The sequence below is a fragment of the Mastigoproctus giganteus genome, chromosome 1 (genome assembly GCF_048544385.1).
Source record: "Mastigoproctus giganteus isolate SK-2022 chromosome 1, ASM4854438v1, whole genome shotgun sequence".
Classification (NCBI taxonomy): Eukaryota; Metazoa; Arthropoda; class Arachnida; order Uropygi; family Thelyphonidae; genus Mastigoproctus; species Mastigoproctus giganteus.
In genome coordinates this window covers 232,159,669-232,181,376 of record NC_143575.1, presented here as the reverse complement: position 1 = coordinate 232,181,376, position 21,708 = coordinate 232,159,669, and the positions used below count along the sequence as shown (strand labels likewise).

The following is a 21,708-nucleotide window of genomic DNA, read 5'->3' as shown; positions in this document are numbered from 1 at the left end:
TGATACTGAAAAATTCTCTATAATAAATAATGTAATGAATTTTTTAAAAAAATTTATTGATATAAAATATAACAGGGTTATCAGTACAGTAATGATTATATCATCCTGGTAGCTTAAAAAATATATATTATTCATCATCTGAACCTAAATGAATAATAGTATATATATATATATATATATATACACAAAAAAAAAATATATATATATATATATATATATATATATATATTTAGAAAGTTTGAAAATGTTACATATGTACAATGTGCACAATCATTGTACCTTTACTCTTTTCACATTCACCTTTTTATTCTCAAATGAAAATAACTTATACTATATACAAATTTTTGACCAAGTATGATAATTTCAGATGCTAACTGACATTATGCATGTCAGTGCAATTTCATGCAATTTTTAACTTCTATCAGATTAATCCACACCAAGTAGAAAGAAGTTATGTGCAATAAATGATAAAGCACATTCATCATTTGGTAAATTCTAAATACATAAGTAGCATATTTAGAATTTTTAAAATCCTTTCACCACTTAAAATGACTAGCCATTACCAATTTAATTCCTTTAAAAGGTTACACGAAGCAAACTGATATATACATACTAAGCTAGAAAAGTATGCAAAATAATACTTTATATTTTTTCCATTTTAAATGAATTCATATAACAATTCAGTATATTACCATGACAAAATAAAATATAAGAGATGAATAACCATTATCTACTAGCCAGCAATGAGCAAAAAGAGTGCAAAAACATATATTGGGCTTTTGATTATTTCCAGGTATATTTTATTAAAGGGAAATTTAAAATGCAGTACAATATTTCTTCCATTTCACTTTTAGTAGCTGTTTACTACAGTGGAAACATCAACCAATCACTCTCCGATTAACTTTCTGTTAGAAGTGCAATTTTCCATATTCATTATGGATTAGCAGAATAAATTGAGTGTCCCAGGAGTTTTCAAACTTAAAAAGATTAACAAACAGATAAAAAATATATATATATTTATTTATTACATTTGGGGTAAATAGTTGTAGTTTTACAGTTCCTTCTGGAAACTGCAAAATGCAAGTAGTCTGTCCAAACAGTTGTTGTTATTTGGTTTTTAGGAGCATTAGCTACTAAGGAGATATTGCTCCGGGGATATGCGATGGTCATTCCCTGACCTTTCCGCATCCTCCGTATTTGGTGGTCATGGGCTCGAACCCTGGTCTAATCAAGAAGCGTGTGCTATGCACTGCTGCTCCTGCCCAAACAGTGTTTGATGGCTGTGGTCAGTAAGTTTGTGGTGTCTATGGTTTAAGTACATGATACAGCACCACCACGATAAAAATGGAATCTAAAGGAGTCACAGTATGGGTTCAAGGAAGATAGGGAGGTCTTAGTTGACCAATATGGTTAATTGTTGTTATAATGAAGTCATAAAAAAAAGATGGATGCAATAAGCACTCTGACATCATGTATCTAGATTTTAGTAAAGTATTTGATATATTATGCTCCTGTCCACACAAGAGGTTATTATAAAAACTGAATGAGCTGGGATTACAAATAAGATTCTTAGTTGAATCACAAGCTAGCTAAAGGGCAGAAGGATAGTCATAACTGGGCATTTTTCAGAGTGCAATAGCACAGCACAACAAGCAGGGTTACCCAAGGATCAGTAGTGGTAGGGGGACTTATTTCTAATCTTCCTTAATAACAATGATAAGGCAGTATGGAGAAAGCTGTAGGTCTGTTGATGATCTGGAGATTAGGAGTAAGTTTAACCTGATTACATTGCCTCAAAGGGATTTGGACCATTTGCAAATATAGTTGGAATAAATGGTACCCAAGGCTTTAACACTTGTGAATCCAAGCCCATGCACCTGAAAAGCAGAAACCCAGGAGTGCTTTTCAGACTAGCAGGAGGTTCAGGATAAAAAAAAAAAAAAAAAAAAAAGAGAGAGAGAGTTTATTTTTATTTTTTATTTGGTAGTTGCTGGCACATCGGCTTCTGTGGCCATAATGCACCTCCCAAGGTTTTTGCAGTACTTTGATCCAAGCCCGAGGCGGGATTCGAACCGGCGACCTTTGGGTTGCTAGGCAGGCATTTTACCCACCCGGCTAGCCCGGTCGGCAAGAGAGTTATGGGTTCTATGACTCAAACAGGGAGATTACCATGTAGTTTAAACAGTTGGCCAGGAAAGTACTATTTGATATTCCCTCAGTGATTTTCATAAGTAGGGAAAAGGATGTCATTATATAAGACGATAACACTTTGTCACACCTAAAAAGGATATAGAACTTCTAGGGAAGGGGGAAATTCAAAGAAAGGCAGACTAGTTGTTAAGAAGTACTAAGAGCTGTCTTTGTGACAAATAGCTTTAAGGAGGACATGAATTATTTATGAATAAGGTCCTGACAGGGATTAGTAAAATGAACTGAGGAGGTATAGTTCTAGTGGTGGGGAAGAGACAAGAACAAGAGAGCATAAGGGAATAATAGATGGGATGGGACAGCATGGTGTAGTTCAAGACAGAATTGGATGGACACTTTTTGGTAATAGGAACAGTGTGTGATCAGAATTTATTATTATTTTTGACTTTGCAGAAAAATTACACTTCCTTGAAACATTTTGTCATTCTAATACTCAGACTAAATAAAATAAAATTTAAATAAATTTTCTGTTTATATTTTGGGATTATAACATGGTCAGAAGAGTTCATAGGATAGGGAGAACGTAAGAAACAGCACCATATCATGCAAAATCAACAAAACTGATTAAATCATCAGAATATTCTCCAATATATCCAGACAAATGAACAACTTGATCACATATAAAGTCTTTTCTTATTCCACAAGAATGATCTTGTATTTTATATAGCTTAGCTTGAGCAATTCCAGGCTGCTTAATGCCAATGTTTACACTCCATTCTTTTCTGGATGGAACATGCAAAATCACAATTGTACCCTTTAAATCTCCCTGAAAGAAAAATTGTTTGCAGAGATTATTTATACAGGATCAGCAATTATATGAACAATTTTTATTTAAATAGGTCTTCACAAAATAACACAAAGCTTGAAATTATTTATTTCTTAATGTATTAAGAGTACAATATAATCAAAATACACACCATTTTATACTTTTATTTATTATATGCAAAAGTATTTTCAACACGAGACCCTTGAACTGTTTTAATATGTTACTCTCTAAAAACAAAAAGCAAAATTCTCTGTTATTATAGACAATGTGCATTCTTTGATGACAACATCAATTTTCCCTCTTAACTTCCCCCCTTCAATATTCGCTCTCAAATAGTAACTGGATGGTTGAAGAACATGGTCGTTCAGATATCCCCAAATAAAGTAAGTAAATAAATTTCCATTTATACTTTGTACGGTCATATATGAAGTGAATATATGAATAATGAAATCATAAATAAAGTGAATGTTCATTATTTCATTTTAATTGTGCTTATTGCAGCAGATAAACCAGCACAACAGCTAACAATGGGCTGTGCATTTTTTTGGCAGCATACAGGCTCTATCTTGAAATGTGCAAATAACTACTGTCTGTATACTTTTTTTTTTTTTTTTTTTTTTTTTTAATGAAAACCAAACACAAAAGGTTTTAGAACCTATAGTACTTAATACCATGCACTGGTTAAAGGTTAAGAAGAAAACTGTTGACATTAGACACAAATTTCTGTAAATAGTAATTTTCAGGAAATACATATAAAGGGTGGTTGCTCCAGAAAACAGAAGTTGAAGGAATAAAAGTTTGTTCGGTGAACTTGAAGTTGAACAGTGAAAAAATGCTGACTGGTTGCAACATATGTTCGGACTGGTCTGGGAGAGGGAGGGAGGGGGGAGAGGGGGGGGAGAGAGAGAGAGAGAGAGAGTTATAGAAGTCAATTCAGAAGAACAATGCCATGGAAGTATATATAGAAAAGGCATACAGCAGAAACAGAACATCTACGATATAGAATGAAGAGAATCTGTAAGAGATTGTATTAATTAACCTAACTGCCCTCTTTTGAATGGAATCTAGAACACGGAGACAGGTTATGAGGCATCACCTCAGATGTAGGAACAATATTCCCTGGTAGGGCAATTTGAGATTTGTGCAGAGTGAATAGCTATTTAGAAAAAAAAAATAACAACCCCAGGACTATCAAGGGATCAAGGTCATGACAATTATGGTAGGCCCTGACCAACTGAATCAAACTTTTCTGTGAATAGACTTGAAAACACAACAAAGGGCTATGAAGTCTTGGCTGATGCTAAAAATATTTTCAAAAAAATTGGTACAAACGTTTAGGGGAGGTAGGTAACATCTAAAGGAATGTGAATCACATAGGAACCCATAACTAGAAACGTCATGGGAAAGTAGTAGCAGAGGCACAAGACAGTAATTAGTGGCAAACATTTATTTGACATAATATTAACAATGGAGTACGAGATGGATGCATTTCATGATGTTACAACAGATGCTCGAAGGTTCCACCATGAGACGCGCTGCATGCGTGACACCGATGCAGCATGGATTGGCGGACACGGTCGAACACACCTGGAGTTTCTTTGACAGTAGCAGACGAGTCTCGCCACGAGATCCATTTTTGTCTCCACAGGCGATTCATACATGATAGATTTGAGGAGCCCCCCCCCCACAGAAAGAAATCAAGGCTCGATAAATCAGGTGAGCATGGGGGCCAGGCAACGGGTCCACCACAGCCAATCCATCGACGCCCAAAACGCCTGTTCAAATGGTCACGAACACACCTTCCATAATGGGCAGGCGCCCGTCATGTTGAAACCAAATGTTGCAACTCACATTTGCTGGAACATCGTCAAGTAACCCTGGTAGAACTTGTTCAAGAAAGATCCGATATTCAGCGGAGTTCATGCGGGATGGTAACAGGTATGGGCCGACTAAGCAGTCACCGACCATACCTGCCCAGACATTTATTGCGAAGCGATGTTGTGCCGCATGGGAGCGCACACCGTGTTGGTTGTCATGAGCCCACACATGAGCATTGTGCTGATTGAATAAGCCTTCCCGAGTGAAATAAGCCTCATCCGTGAACAAAACATAGGCTGGAAAATTCAAGTCTTGAACACTTTCTTGGAGAAACCACTGCGCAAAAGCCACACGTGCAGGATGATCTTGGGGGAGCAGTAACAACTGAACCCTTTGGAGATGAAAGGGGTGTAAGGAATCGTTGTGCCAGACACGCTGTACACTGCAACGAGACACTCTTAAGGCAAAGGCAATGGCACATGTGCTGGTAGTAGGATTGTTCTGGACGGCATTCAACACACTTTCTTCCATGGCAGGAGTTCGCATCGAACTTGGTCTACCCGCACTACTCCTGTTACCTCTAAATGACCCATAATCACACAAATGTTGATGCACATGCGCAAACAAACGGTGGCACTGTACATGTCTGTCTGGGAAGCGTTCTCCATAAATTCACTGAGTGGCTCGTCCATTGCCCTCTGCTAATCCATACACTAGGTGCATGTCTGCCAGCTCACAGTTAGTATATCGATGCATGCTCTTCGTGCAGCGACTACAGCGCAGTCTACTGACTTAGGGTGATGTTTCCAGTTATGGGTTCCTATGCGATTCACATTCCTTTAGATGTTACCTACCTCCCCTAAACGTTTGTACCAATATTTTTGAGACACCCTGTATAAGTTTGCTTTCTTGTATGCCTCTACTAATGCTAAGTCTAATACACGGTTACTGAAATGAAGGCAACTAATACCATATTCAGTATGTAGTATATGCATGTCTTATTAAAAGAATAAGACACCTTCATCCTTGAAGAACAGGAATGATGTTATCATCAAGAGGCTGTAACAGAGGAGTAATGGTTGAAAGAATGAAGATGCAGTTGCTTGAGTTGTAAATTTTCAGGATGTCCAGATCCTCATATTTTGTTTGGCAACATATCTATTAACTTGCTGGCAGTCAAATGGCATCATAAACAAGATAGCTCAAACTTTGTGATCTGTTTTTGAGAGAGAGAGAGAGAGAGAGAGAGATAGAGAGATATTCTTTCAGATAAGTTGGTTTTAAAGCCAAATAACTGCACAAAAGTTGTGAAACTAATTTCTTGGGGTTAAATTTTGATCATTGGCCTATCATTAGTTTTGAACAAAAACAAACACACTGAAGACATTCGTTAATTATAATTTTTGACTGAACTGTGATAATACTCTTCTTTGGATACCATAAAAAATGCATATAACGATAATCATTCAAATCTGTATCCAAACAAGTATGGGCTTTGGGTAGTCAATTTTCCAATAGTAACAGGTTCTACAAAGAGTTTCTTTGTAGAATTTAAGTTTTGTAAAAATTAAAACTCCATAGATAAATATTAATTTGTTCTTATTTTGACTTTATTGCCCAACATTAGAGCAAAGTTGTCACAAATCAAATCAGAATAAAGAATATCATAAAAAAAGTTTATTTTTTTGATGTAATAATATCCTCTACATCAGCAGTTCCTAAACTACTCAGTTCTATACAACTGTTATAGTGTTAATTCCGCCCCTCCCTTTGTTTTCTAATTACGGTTAAGTAATCACTGAAATTACCATACCCTTCTCACCCTAGATATCTTTCAAAATTTCAATTTACTAATAACCTAGAGTTTCACATAAAGAGTAAAAACAGATTAAATATCATTAAGAAAAGAGCATGTGTTTTTGTAAAGAAGATGGTAAAATTAGTCACTATAACTGTGCAATAGAGATGTGTTTAAAAGCCTACAGTTGTTAGCCAGCAACAGCTATTTCGGCTCAGCACTCACAAGTTCAAAGAGATAGATTTCTATAAACACCGGAAGGATTCACTCAGCCCGGAATGTAAATTTAGGGCTAAGAGAGGGGTAAGAAACTGTGATACTCGTGTGAACAGACATCTAAGATACCTCTCAGCCTATGTAAACTCTGCACAGATGTAAGCAACAGCTTTACCTTTACCTAAAAAGGAGATATGGAAGAGCGGCTACATGTGTTGCAGGGATATTCGTTGCATGGCGTGATGAGGGGGATGGTTAGTAACCCCTTTGACTAAGATTCCATCACGTGCCGACCGAGTGTCTTAAGACTTGGATCTCCCCAACGAGAGGGAAGTGTTGAATAAACAGTTTGGGAGAATTAAAAGCAGGTCCTCGGAGAAGCTGGGTCTTCGAGAGAAGAGTTGCGCAGTCATTATTGTGGAAGAAGAAGGACCAGTGAGCCCCACCCAAGGAAGAAGCCTACTTCTGTTCAGACAATGCCCAGAGTCGCCCGAATTGACTGATGAATCAGAAATCGTTTGCTAATTGGGCCAGTGCGATGTCTTAAGCTGGTAAGTCGAAATGATACAAGTATGAAAGCGTTTGTAAGCAAGATAATGAAATGGTTTCTTTCTAGTTCATATAACTTATATTTTTAATGTAAAACACACAAGTTTGTCTTCAGATTACTTGAATATTTTTGCAAACATGAAGTGTCCTATTATGCCTATATTAACGGAAAGAGTGAAGTGTGTATGTTCTGTCTTGTAATAAATCATGTTATGTTTTGTGTTATAAAGGTTTCTCTTTTCTCTGCCAAAACCTCTCAGTCAACCAGAGAACAATAGAATTAGTGTCAAAATATGATTAAAAGTTTATTGCAGCGTCGAATAAATTATTTACATAATTGCTCGATGTTAATCACAATGCTAAAGTCCAAACTGCAGGATGGAGAGGGGAAATAAACTTCTCCTTCTCTGTTCTGAGAGTATATGAGACTTTGTCCTATAATACCACTAGACGATAACAGAAGAGTACAAGTTAACACCCAGACAATACCACTAGGTGAACATGTTAAGTTAAAATAAGATGGCCAAAAAACGTCTTAACTACACTAAGAACAAAAAGTATGAGTTACGCCTAGTCTGGCTATAGCTTTGCAGCTACGCCCTAAAGCCCCACGAATGCTAGAATAGTGCACGCTGACTAACACAACACCCCCTCAAAAATCAAAAAAGTTTGTGGACCCTTATATATATATATACACATGAGCCAAAACATTATGACCATCTACCTAATATGATGATGGTCCTCCATGTGCAGCGAAAACAGCTTGTACCCAGCGGGGCATGGACGCTACAAGATTTCTAATGTGTCTTGTGGTATCTGGTACCAACATGTAACCAGCAGATCGAATTTACTGTTGCAACACAAACCACAGATGCTTTATGGTTGTTGTTGTTGTTATTTGGTTTTTTAGGAGCATTAGCAACTAAGGCCATATTGCTCCGTGGATATGCGGTGGTCATTCCCTGACCTTTCTGCATCCTCCGTATTTGGTGGTCACGGGCTCGAACCCTGGTCTAATCAAGAAGCGTGTGCTATGCGCTGATGGGATTGATGTCTGGGGAATTTGGAGGCCAGGGCAATAGCTGGTCAGCAATGATGTTTAGGTAGGTGGTAGATACCAGAGTGCCCGGCACATGGATGACTTGACCCAGGGTATTTCAGCAGAATATCACCCAAAGCATGACACCACCGCCACCAGCTTGTTTTCGTCCCACTGTGCATCCAGGCGGCATCACTTCCCCAGGTAAACGACGCACATGTACCCAGCTGTCCACATGGTGCAACAGGAAACGTGATTTATCGGATCAGACGACCTTCTTCCAATCACTCAAGGTCCAGTTTCGATGCTCACATGCCCATTGTAAGTGCTGTAGCTGGTGAACCGTGGTTAGCATGGGCAATTGGAGAGGCCTGCGGCTATGCAGTCCCATTTTCAGCAGGTCTGACATAATGTGTTGTGACACATTGCTCCTTTCACCAGCATTCCAATTACCGGGAAGTTGCGCCATAGTTGCCTTTCTGTTGCCACGCACCATCCAGGAGAGCCTTCGCTCACCTCGAGCATTGATGAGCCATGGTTGTCCAACGCCTCGCCGGCGGTTTGGGTTTTCACTCCTCGGACCACTTTCAGTAGGTATTAATCACGGCTGACCGTGGGCACCCCACCAGCCATTCTGTTTCGGATATGCTCTGACCCAGTTGCCTGGCCATTTAATGGCACCCCCTCTGACGGGCACCAGGTCCAAATTTATGTGAAATATCAGCCATTCTGTTTCGGATATGCTCTGACCCAGTCGCCTGGCCATTACAATTTGGCCTTCGTCAAATTTGCTTAAGTCCACTGCCTTTCCTTTCTGAAGAACAAGAGTAACACTGATTAACAGAGCTCAGTATCAGGTATTTTTTATACTGTGTCCCGATGCGCACACATGCTGTAGTTCACCTGCAGCTGCTTTGATTTGCACAACAACTCGCTGGTCATAAATGGCTGCTCATAAACGGTTGGTTGTATATATACACACACACATAAATGTGTGTGGGTATATATATATATATAAAACCATACAAATAAATTAGAATGAGAGTTAAAGATAAAAAATAAAATAATGCTGGCAGTATGGCAAGACAAGAGCAAAAATATCGAAATTAAACTTAAGAATCAAACCAAACAGGAAGGGAAGAGAGGGGTAAAAAGAGTAAAAATATTGCGGCAGAAAATCTCTAAGATAATTTAAAACATCTAATTATAAGAATAATAATTCATTAAATTTTGAAAGCCAATTAAAATAGAAATTTAATGGCACCCCCTCTGACGGGCACCAGGTCCAAATTTATGTGAAATATCACCAACAGAGATCTAGACCACTACAGTAAAATAAAACAAAAATGAACCAAAAATAGACTGACCATTACGCCCCATCTCAACAGAGGACCACAAGGCCAATAATGGTCAGGGAATCGCTGCATTTCGATTGCTAGACAAATCGCACCAAGTCGATTGAAAGATCAGTCTGCCACCAGATCCCCAGGTCAAACAGCCAATGCAGAGGACTTGGAATAGCGGTGGTCCTGATGCAGCGAAAATTAAAAATAGAACAGATATGAACACTCCAGTGCAAAGCCACACTACTGACAAAAGTAATCTTAACCAGTTTATATAGACGAAAAATGAACTATGGATGGCAGCACAGGTGCAGCGTTAGCAATTTGCCCACTACTGTCATGTGATATACATATATTTGAATAACGTTTAAAATAGTCGGAAACTGAATCTTTCATGATAAAAATAAAATAAAAAGGTACAGCAAACATCAGAGGCAGCAAAAAGCATATTCCTCTACATTGATGCTTGAAATATAACCATACAAATAAATTAAAATGATAGTTAAAGATAAAAAATAAAATAATGCCAGCAGTACCTTTTTATTTTATTTTTATCATGAAAGATTGTTTCCGACTATTTTAAACGTTATTCAAATATATGTATAAGTGTGTGTGTATATATATATTTAATTACTATTGTAAGAGTATAGTTGGTACTATATAGGTATTCAAAGTGTATTAAAACATTGGCATAAACGTACTCAGCGGGCCATAAGGCCAAAAGAACCTATAAAGACTAAGGTAGCCCGTGTTGGTTTACACTGCTATACCCTAGAAATAAACATATAATTAGCAATAAAATAAAAATATATAAAATAGAATAAAATTAAATAATGATTATGCAGCTAATTATTAATAATCGGATACATTGAATGGCACTTTTTCGAGGACTAATGCCATTCAATATATCCCACCAATAATTAGTAAGGTTATCTGTTTCTGATTGTTATCTGCCTGTTTAACTAGGTCCAAATAACTAAACATAAAGGCAATCTATGCTAAACTTTAAATTTTACAGCAAACAGGCAAGATAACAGCTAGCCTGACAGATAGCTTTGAAACGAATATTAGCATTAGTAGAGGCATATGATGCAAGAAAGCAAGCTTATTCAGCATCAGCCAAAAAAAAAAAAACACACACCACTCCCATTTCACCCCTCCGTTCGTTCAAAATACCTGTCCAGTTGAGCTTTAAATTTGTTTAGGCTATCAACTTCAACAACAAGTGATGGAAGTCGGTTCCACCAACCAACCACCCGCTGGCCAAAGGCAAATTTCCGCACATCTATCCGACATCCGTCCTTCCTCAATTTGAATTTATGCCCTCTGAGGTGATTATTCTGAGCAAGATGAAGAATCCCATTGGCATTGAGCATGCTCAAACCATTCAAAGCCTTATACACCTCTATCAGATCACCTCGCCGGTGCCTAGTCTCCAGACTGTGTAATTTGCAAAACTTAAGCCTTTCTTCGTAAGAGCAACCCTTTGTTCCATTCACTAATCTTGTTGCCCTTCTCTGTACCCGTTCCAGCAGCTCTACATCCTTCTTGAAATGAGGCCTCCAGACCTGTATACAGTACTCAAGATGTGGCCTAACCATTGCCTTATACAAGGGAATAATCACCTCCTTATCCCTGCTAGAAAAATTCCTGTATATCATTGACAAGACACCATGAGCTACTCTTGCAGCTCGTCTGCACTGCTCAGAGAACTTCATATCTGCCTGCACAATTACCCTCAGGTCCTCTTCATTCTCCACCACTGTCAGTGTAGTACCACAGAGTTGATACGTTGCTCTGGGGTTACTGTTTCCCATATGTAGTACTTTACATTTGTCAATGTTAAACTTCATTTGCCACCTCTCAGCCCATCTGTTCAACCTTTCCAGATCCTGTTGCAGCAGCATAGCGTCAGTAGTGTCCTTAACAACCCTGCCAACCTTTGTATCATCTGCAAACTTGGACATTAAACTTGATATCCCATCATCAATATCATTCATAAACACCGAAAACAACAACGGACCCAACACTGAACCCTGAGGAACTCCACTAACAACATTAGTTCACGTTGAGTCCATTGATTACCACTCTCTGTCTTCTGCCACTCAACCATCCCCTTATCCATAGCAGCAATTTGCCTCCAATGCCACACTGCTCCAATTTGTGCAGCAGTCTTCCATGTGCAACAGTATCAAAAGCCTTTCTAAGATCCAAATATATAATATCAAAGTTATTCCCTGCATCCAGTTCTTTTGTGACTACATCATAGTATCCAATCAAATTGGTCAGGCAAGACCTGCCCTTAACAAAACCATGCTGCATCTGAGCTATAACTGAATTCTTGTCTAGATGATCCTGCAGTGCTTCTTTAACCAGTGCCTCCATTAATTTACCTGGAACAGAAGTTAAACTAACAGGTCTATAATTACTTGTGTCAGCCTTTGATCCTCCTTTGTGAATTGGGGTTACATTTGCACATCTCCAGTCTATGGGTACCTCCCCTGAGTCCAAAGAAGCTCTCATAATTATGGCTAGGGGTTTGCTTACTTCCTTTGCTGCCTCCTTTAATATAACTGGATAGATCCCATCCACCCCAGGTGCCTTTTTTATGTTTATCCTCAACAATCTCTCCTCCACTTTCCTCTCAGTTGTTACAAAATCATCCAGCTCACTGCCAATGTTTACTTTACCTACATCATTCTCCTTCCTGAATAACTCCTCATGCGTGAATGTAGATGCAAAATACTCATTTAGATTGTTAGCCACCTGAGCAGGATTCTCAACTGTTGAACCATCAATATCCAGTGGACCAATCTGATTCATCCCTTTCCTTCTTGAGTTTAAATATGTAAAGAACTCTTTTCTGTTTTTCTTTGCATCCTTTGCCAAGGATTTTTCGTAGTCTGCCTTTGCCTGCCTAATCTCCTTTGTGACTTGGTTACAGACCAACTTATATCTATCATTGGCTTCAATGTCACCCATTAATTTGTATGTATCCCATGCATTTTTCTTCTCTGCCACATGTCTCATTAGTTCATCTGACAACCATTTAGGCCTAAACCTTGAACAATATTTCTTAGTTGGTATGTAAAGCCTGTTAGCCTCTATAGATTAGTTCCTTGAATGCTTCCCATTTTGAGTTTGCTGTTGGTAACATCATCAGTTGGTCCCACTGTATAGAATTTAAATACTCTCTCAGACCATCATAGTCGCCTTTACGAAAACAAAAACCCTTCCCTTTACCTCTGATGGTAGTTACCTCCTTGAGTAAATCCCACTTCAACACACTGTGATCACTGCCACCTAGTGGTTCATTTATCTGCAGATTCTTAATGCATGAAGAATCACTACTGATAATCAGATCAAGAGTATTGCTCCCTCTTGTTGCCTCACGAACATGCTGATGTAGAAAACAATCATCCAATAAATCCACAAAAGCCTTGCTAGTGTGCGAGTGACCAACCCACAAATTCCAGTCAATATCTGGGAAATTAAAATCCCCCATTATAAGACTCTCTGATTTACTGGCCCACTCTATTTCCCTGTATCTTATTATACTCATCAGAGTCATTAGGCCTATAGCACACTCCTACTCTCAATTTTGATTTCCCTATGCTTATGTCACACCAAACTGACTCGACACTGCCCTGTCCATCGATGTCGACTGGCTTCACTTCCTTGGACTTTATGTGTTTCTTAACTAATAGCATAACCCCTCCTGTCCTGTCTATCCTTTCTATACACATTGTATTCCCCAAATTCCAGTTCCGCATTACTTATATCTGTGTGACACCACGTCTCTGATATCCCAACAATATCTGCCTTTGATGTTTTGAGCAATACCTCAAATTCATCAAATTTATTTACCAAACTCCTAGCATTGGTGTACACGCAGGTATACATGCACCTGTTTCTATTCTTAGCTACCCTAACACAACCCATGTGTTTACTTGTACCGCAATGACTCCCAGCAGTCTCTGAAATATCCTGCATCTTGTTTTTCAGGCTTCTGCTCATTTCAATAGAAGCAGTGCAAGAATCACTTCCACCTCTGCCAGTGGCTACTGTTAATCTATTAGTCCTTGTATCCCCCCCAACTAGCAGTTTTCCGACCCACCTAACACTGCCTCGACAGCATCAGCAAAAATTCTTGCACCCTTTCTATTTAAGTGTATCCCATCCCTGTAGAAGCAATCTCTCCTGTTAACAAGTACAGTCCAGGCTGAAAAAAATTCTACTCCTTGAGCCTTGCACAATCCCTCCAGGGCCGAATTGATCGACAAGGCTCTCATCATATACTCCCTCCTATCGTGTCTGGGCAGAATTGCAGACACTTTCAAATTCAACCCTAATTCACGGCTTTTTTTCAACAGTGACCTGTACTTGCTAAGTAATTCCGCCGGTCTCCTACTCTTAATATCATTAGTGCCAACGTGCACAACTATATCACCTTTTGTGCCCTTAAAAGATGATATCCGCTCTACAACGTCATCAACCTTTGCCCCTGGCAGACATACCCTGGTCCTATTCCACCTATCCTTTTTACAAAGCATGTTCCCCATTTCCCTGACAATAGAGTCACCAACAACTACTAGTTCCTGTGGGAAAATATACAGAATATAATACAGAAAAAGTGTGCCAACCATAATTTTCATTTCAGATGTGGTGTTTTTTATTAATTTTATACATGAGCAAAAGAAAGCGTATGCTGACATAAGGAGAAAGGAGTTAAGAATAAATATAGTAATAGTACCTGTTTCCCTCGAATTGCTCCAATAGATCTTGAGGTATAAAATTTTAGAGTTTGAAAGTAAAAAGCAAAGAAAATAGCTTTTTATAATGGTACTTAGGATATACAAGGAGTGTAACTGCCCAACCCTTGGGTTGGGCAGTTACACTCCTGGTATATCCTTAGTTGCTAAAAGGTAAGCAACTAAGTACGAGCTGCAGCCCACCCATTGTTATACCTGTATGTTGTTTATATATAGAGTCACCATTAAATATGTAGCTATTGAATAAACATAAGTTAATTAAGCAGTCCCAATAATTCTGTTGGCATGGTAATATGTTTTTGTACTTCTTATAATAATTACTAAATACAGACTTTAAGTTGTTATGGGAAATACTAGTAAATAAGTTTTTAACATCGAATGTACTTATATGTTCTATAGTATTGGAGTTGTTATTTAAACATTCTAATATATGGGTGTTATTAAGAATTATTCTAGATACACCTATATTACTTAATATGATGTTTAGTAGAGATTCCAGTTTTTGATGTGGCAGCTTGGCATAGCTGTTCCTATATGATGTGATAAATCTGATATTCCTATCGGGGATTTGTGGAACTTAGGTAACCAATGTACATAAGGAATTTGTTGGTGTTAGTGTTAGATGTTACCATTTTGTAAGTTGTGCTATAGTATAAAATTTCTTACATGTAATGCTATAATTGTTGGCTGCTTTGTCTATTGTTGTTATTATGAACTTAGTTTGCATCTTCTTTAATTGCTGTTTGATTATAGCCATATCAAATATGTTTGTTGGTTGTTTTGTTTAGCATAAAGCCTATATGTTTTTCTATAGGTTCATAGGTGAGAGTAAGGGCGGAAACACACTATTATCACTTCACGAGATTTCACTCGTATACATATCTAATGTCAAATGTTTGTTTGTTTGTTTGTTATTTGGTTTTTAGGAGCATTAGCAACTAAGGCCATATTGTTCCAGGAATATGCAGTGGTCATTCCCTGACCTTTCTGCATCCTCCGTATTTGGTGGGTACGGGCTCGAACCCGGTCTAATCAATGTCAAATGTGGGGGAGCTATATTTACCAATAGTTTATTGCTCGGAGACGCAGTGTTCTAATTGGCTGTATTCACAAGATAACATGTCGGGCTTCAAGGCAGAATGACACTGTCAGGAAGTCAGATTTTTCTCTTCGAACAGAAATTCCATTAGGCGTTACAAGAGGAAATGCTAATAGAAAATTAAATTATAAGTAAATAATCTGTTTTCAGCGCACAAGTAAGAATATCCGAAAACAAATAACAACAACTTCAAGGACATTGCTCCTGTGGCTTTCCGAAGCACCCTCCACTTCGACCAGCTACTCGGCATACTCACCGCAAATGTCCAGTCACAGGGACGCTCAAAAATGGCAAAAGCAGGAAAACAGACCAACAGAATTACAATTAACAAATTGAGAGGATGAACAAGTCAATCATTTCAATTTGCACAACTCATAACAATTTTTTACAAGTTCAATTTTTAGGGTTGAGAAGTAGTTTTTTGTTATTAAATTTCATTAAAAATTCTTGTTTCGTATTTTGACAGAATAAGTCCATATTCAAAATTAAACTTGCAGTATTTTAACTTTCCTTAAACATATAACAAATTTTTCTTTAGTGCTGATTGAATTTTGAAATTGTGTATTTTGTCCTTGAATGTCATCCTTAATTAGAATGTACAGTATAGGAAATTAAATTCTTCTTAATTCATCCGTAAGTACATCCTAAAACAATTTTCATCTTCTTCAAGTGCTGCAGTAAATGATGGAATTCGCCTTTTTCTGTTCTCTTCCAGTTTATGTCGTGTATCCATTGTATACTGTCTTTTGTTTTCTTGACTAAAGAAAAAGCACATGCATTTTCTAAATCTTCTTCAAAATCTGAAGAGGAGGATGAACCATGGCAATTCATTTTGCTTCAGCTTTCCTCAAAGAGAATGACACGTATACAATGTTACAGGTTGCCAGATGTATCCCTTTTGGAAGTATAATAAAATTTCCAAGATACCCCTTTTTTAACATTTGAAATGGGGAATTTAAAAAAAGCAGAAATCATAAAACAACCTGTTGAGATGATTATTTAGGAAGAAAGAATTAACTGACGATAAAGTTGTTGTTGAAATGCACCCTTAATTAAAGACTCAAATACAACATTCTATCCCATTTACAAAGAGGGTTGTAGAATATTCATATTATGCTTACTTTATAACCTTTTACATTCTACTTGACTTCTTTTTTATTTCGTTGTAATGGCTTAAGGCTCATGCAACAAACTTTTTTTATATAAAATTCGCAATATCAATATCGATTTGCTGTATGAAGAATATGTTCTGTTGAAATCATTCCGCAGAAATATTGAGACAAAAGACCTCAAAAATACCACAGATGTTTGGATAAAAATTTTAAATGCGTATGAAGTACGTAATACAGAAAAAAATATTAATTTTGTTTTTGCTTTGCCTCAAATGCAATGAGTGAGCGAGTATTTAACTCAATGTTTAACGTGTGGAAAAAGGATAGAAATAAGAACATTGAAGGAGAACTGTTGCAGAAAACAAATACCAAAATGTCATGCAAAGAATTTTACGCATGTGCACTAAAAAATGAAAAACTGTTAAAGAAAATTCGCTCAAATGAAAAGTATTGCTATGTAAATATTTTTTTGATAAAATAAATCAGGCTTATTGAATATGTATTGTAAACAATTATGTAAAACATTTTATGTTAATATTTATAAAAAGTTTGCTTTAGTGTTTATAATCTTGCAATAAATTTTCCGAATTAAACGAATTAAAACACGGGCTATAACTCGGTTAATTTTATTAAAATTTGAATTCCACGAACTTGTAAAAATCAACAAAATATAGAAATAAAATGGTTGTTATTAAAATTGTTCGGTTTTCTTAAGATATAATGTGAGTACCCCCAAGCAAGGAATGAATACTCCAAACATAAGAATGAGTACCTTGAGATCAAATTTTTAATCTGGCCACCCTACGTTACAGTTTCTTCTCCGACCGACTTCGCAGCTTACAATAAACGGGGACCACGGAGTACTACTCTGTGACAAGGACATGACATGATAATAGTGTGTTTCTGCCCTAATCCACATGTGGAAAGCTTCCAATGGTGTTTTATGTTTGTATTCCAATTTTTAAGCAAAATTGTATTTGTTTATTAATCACATTCAATATACTTCTAATTCATTCTAATTTATCTGAATTAGATAAATCTAATTCAGATTTATCCCAAATGGTGACACTCTATATAAACATTTGTTTTTTTTTTTTTTTTTTTTTTTTTTAAGGAGCATTAGCAACTAAGGCCATATTGCTCAGGGGATATGCGGGGGTCATTTCCTGACCTTTCTGCACCCTCTGTATTTGGTGGTCACGGGCTCGAACCCCGGTCTAATCAAGAAGCGTGTGCTACGCAGTGCTACTCCTGCCCACCTGTCTATATAAACAACATACAGGTATAGCAATGGAGGCCTGCAGCTCATGCAACTTTGCTAACCTCTATTTGCATAATTTTGAAAAAAACTTAATAGTTTATTGCCACATAGATGATCTAATAGTAATAAATGAATCCAAAGTAATTAGATTACAGAATGATGTAATGTTCAATCTACAATTGATGGCATTAATGTGACCTGACATACCTTTTACATCTATTCCAATATTTCATAACAGATTAATTACATATATATATATATATATATATATATATATATATATACTGGTGTTCAAAGAAAGTGCATCACCTCTTAAAATTTTACTTGTCGTCCGAATAACGTAAGTATATGGCAATATTTCTTACAGATTACATCAGATAAGATTAACATGTGTAGATGATGATGTAATATTGATGTAATGTTACTTTCAGCTATATAAGCACGTCTGCAAAAGTTGCAGTCATTCCTTGCTTGTGTCAGGATGGCGAGTTACGCGCAGTTGATGCCACAAAGAAAGAGTACTATTGTTGCTTTAAGTGAGCAGGATGTTCTTCCCATCATATTGCTTATAGAGTGTCTTGTAATCAGTCAACAGTGAGTAGATTTTTTTCCAAACTCAAGAATACTGGTTCTGCTGATGGGAAAAAAGGAACCGGATGCAAAAGAGTCTCTATGCCAAAATAGAACCTCATTTCGAAGTGCTTATGCCTTAAAAACCTTAAAGTTTCTTTGTCTGAGCTGAAAAGAGAATGGGAAGAACATACAGGAGTGGTTTGTTTGTTATTTGGTTTTTAGGAGCATTAGCAACTAAGGCCATATTGCCCCGGGGATATGCGGTGGTCATTCCCTGACCTTTCCGCATCCTCCGTATTTGGTGGTCACGGGCACGAACCCCAGTCTAATCAAGAAGCGTGTGCTACGCACTCCTGCTCCTGTCCACCTGGCTACGGAGGTGCCTACAGGAGTGGTAGCAAGTGCAGTAACATTCAGAAGACTGCCTCTTCAAAAATGGACTTGTAGCCTGTTGTCCTAAGAAGCCCCTCCTCACACAAAAAATGAAAAAGGCCCGATTAATTTGGCGTAATAAGCATGTCAAATGGACCCCTGAGCAGTGGAAGTCGGTTATTTTCTTGGATGAGAAGAAATTCAACCTGCATGGCTCTGATGGGAGACAAACGATTCACCGTAGACGTGGTGAAGAATACTATCCAGACTGTATGGTGTTTACAGTGAAATTCCCTACCAGCCAAATGATGTGGGGGTGCATTTCGTATCGCGGAGTAGGTCACCTGAAGTTTATAAAAGGTTCCATAAATGTCAATGGATACCTGGCTATATTGAAAGGCAAATTGCTGCCAACCATTAGAGACCATTTCAACCTACCAAGTAACTGCATCTTTCCGGATGACTCTGCTTCTTGTCATCGGGTAAGAAGTGTATGTAGGCACTTCTGTAGTTACTTTAGTTTCATTTCTGCATTAGAGGTTCAACAGTAATGTGTTTACATTTGTTTCTGGTGAAAAAATGGTTGGAAGAACGGTCCATTACAACTCTTAGCTGGCCAGGAAACACCCCAGACCTGAATCCTATAGAGAGTTGATGGCATCGTGTGAAATCTGTAGTTGCCAGAAAGAAACCAAAGACCCTTCGTGAGCTCCAGGAAGCCATAATTTGTGTTTAGAACCACGAACTATGAGTTAATTATCTTCAGAAATTGATCTCATCAATGCTTCGATGGTGGCACCTGGTGAACTTTTCATTTTGTTTTCCATTTAAAATGATAAACTGAAGCAAACTGAGGGCTTCTGATTAAGCCATTTCAGCCATAATTGTCATGTTTACCAAAACTGTTGTATAAAGATTGCAAATGGTCATTTTGGAATATTTTGAGAGCACCTGTCAAATATTACTTAGCGTCCTTAACTAATAATAAATATCTTCTGTTTATATTTCTATTTGTGATGCTAGTCATTAATGTAACATACCATTGCGAAAAAGGGTTAGAAATGTGAAATTCCGATGCACTTTCTTTGGACATCAGGGTATATATAGTAAAAACTATATTTATTATCAATTTGCTATACATAGAACGAATAATTTGAAATATGTATATAATTAAAAGTAAAAAAATAATAACAAAAAAATAAAATAAATTACATATATAAAAATACAATTAACACTTCAACTAAATATGTTCATATTTATATATTTTTTGTATATTAAAAAGTAAGAGATTACCTCAATCTTTTTCGTGGAATGCTTCCAGTCAATTCTCTCCCATATGTGACGAATAAAATAAGATGAAAAAAAAAAACGAATTAATGAATTCCCTCACTCATGAGACACGACCAAATCCGATGCGCAACAGACTTGAAAGCCGAGAGCCCCAACCCGACTCCGAAACACATCAAATCACCGCAGCAAGACCATGAGTGCGAGAAGACATTGTGTCAGAATAAATAGTTAAAACTGCTTCCGATAATAAATAATTAAAATCACTATTGAAATTAAATGGATTAAAAGTTACGATTTGGATGAATACTCAAATTAAACAAAATGCACAGCTGTTTCCCTTCCTTAAGCAGACCACGCTTTTTGGTTGATCGCCGTGTTCACAGGATGGGAATATCGCGAAGTGTTTGTGTGTGTGTGTATTTGACTCTGAAATATAGAGAGATTATTTATATTGGCACATGCGCAAAAAAGACCACCAGATTTCTGGTCTTTTTTGTGCATGCAAAAATCACGAAATCTTGTCAGAAAAATTACCAGAAATCTGGTCTTTTTTGTGCATGCGCCAATATAAATAATCTCTCTATATTTCAGTCAAATACACATGCAAACACATCGCGATATTCCCATCCTGTGAACACGGCGATCAAATTGAAAAGCGTGGTCTGCTTAAAGAAGGGAAACAGCTGTGCATTTTATTTAATTTGAGTATTCATCCAAATCGTAACTTTTAATCTGTTTCATTTTAATAGTTTTTAATTTTTTAAATTGTGATTTTAATTATTTATTATCGGAAGCAGTTTTAACTATTTATTCTGATGCAATGTCTTCTTGCACTCATGGTCTTGCTGCGGTGGTTTGATGTGTTTTGGGGTCAAGTTGGGGCTCTCGGCTTTCGATTCCGTTGCACATTGGATTTGGTCATGTCTCTATGAGTGAGGGAATTCATTAATTTGTTTTTTTCATCTTATTTTATTCGTCACATATGAGAGAGAATTGACTGGAAGCATTCTGCAAAAAAGATTGAGGTAATCTCTTACTTTTTAATATATTAAAAAATCGTGGAAGTTATTGAGCCCTGTAGCTCTGAATTTTTTACTAATTTTTTAATAAATTTTTTGTATAAATTTAACTAACGAGAAGGATGCTACTGTTTAAAGAAACCAGTCCTAAATTATTTGGCTCAATGGTACTAACTTGTACTCTCAAATCAGGCTCTACGTTTAACTTAATCCTGTATTTGATTTTGTGTATAAGATAGCAGAGAATGTCTTTTCACACAAATGGTGTGAGAAAGAGTATTAAATGTTTGAGTCACTTTAGTATGCAAACATCAAGTCACAGAATAACTCTGCAAGCTGTTTTCTATTAGTTGACTGGTGTCAAGGATTCATATGCATGTAAGTGTAAATGAGCACTAGCGGTGGTGGTTGTTATTTGGTTTTTAGGAGCATTAGCAACTAAGGCCATATTGCTCTGGGGATATGCGTGGTCA

At 37.1% G+C, this 21,708-nt stretch overlaps 1 protein-coding gene across 2 annotated transcripts in view; it reads right to left on the bottom strand.

Moving 5' to 3' along the window:
- Window positions 1-1,984: 1,984 nt before the first annotated feature.
- LOC150091601 (mucosa-associated lymphoid tissue lymphoma translocation protein 1-like) overlaps window positions 1,985-21,708 on the bottom strand; it is a 143,114-nt gene continuing 123,390 nt past the window's right edge. For both annotated transcript variants that reach the window (XM_090384838.1, XM_090384845.1), the window contains exon 16: window positions 1,985-2,974. In XM_090384838.1, coding sequence (XP_090240964.1) covers window positions 2,750-2,974 — 225 coding nt within the window. In that variant the 3' untranslated portion in view covers window positions 1,985-2,749. The remainder of the gene's footprint in view (window positions 2,975-21,708) is intronic.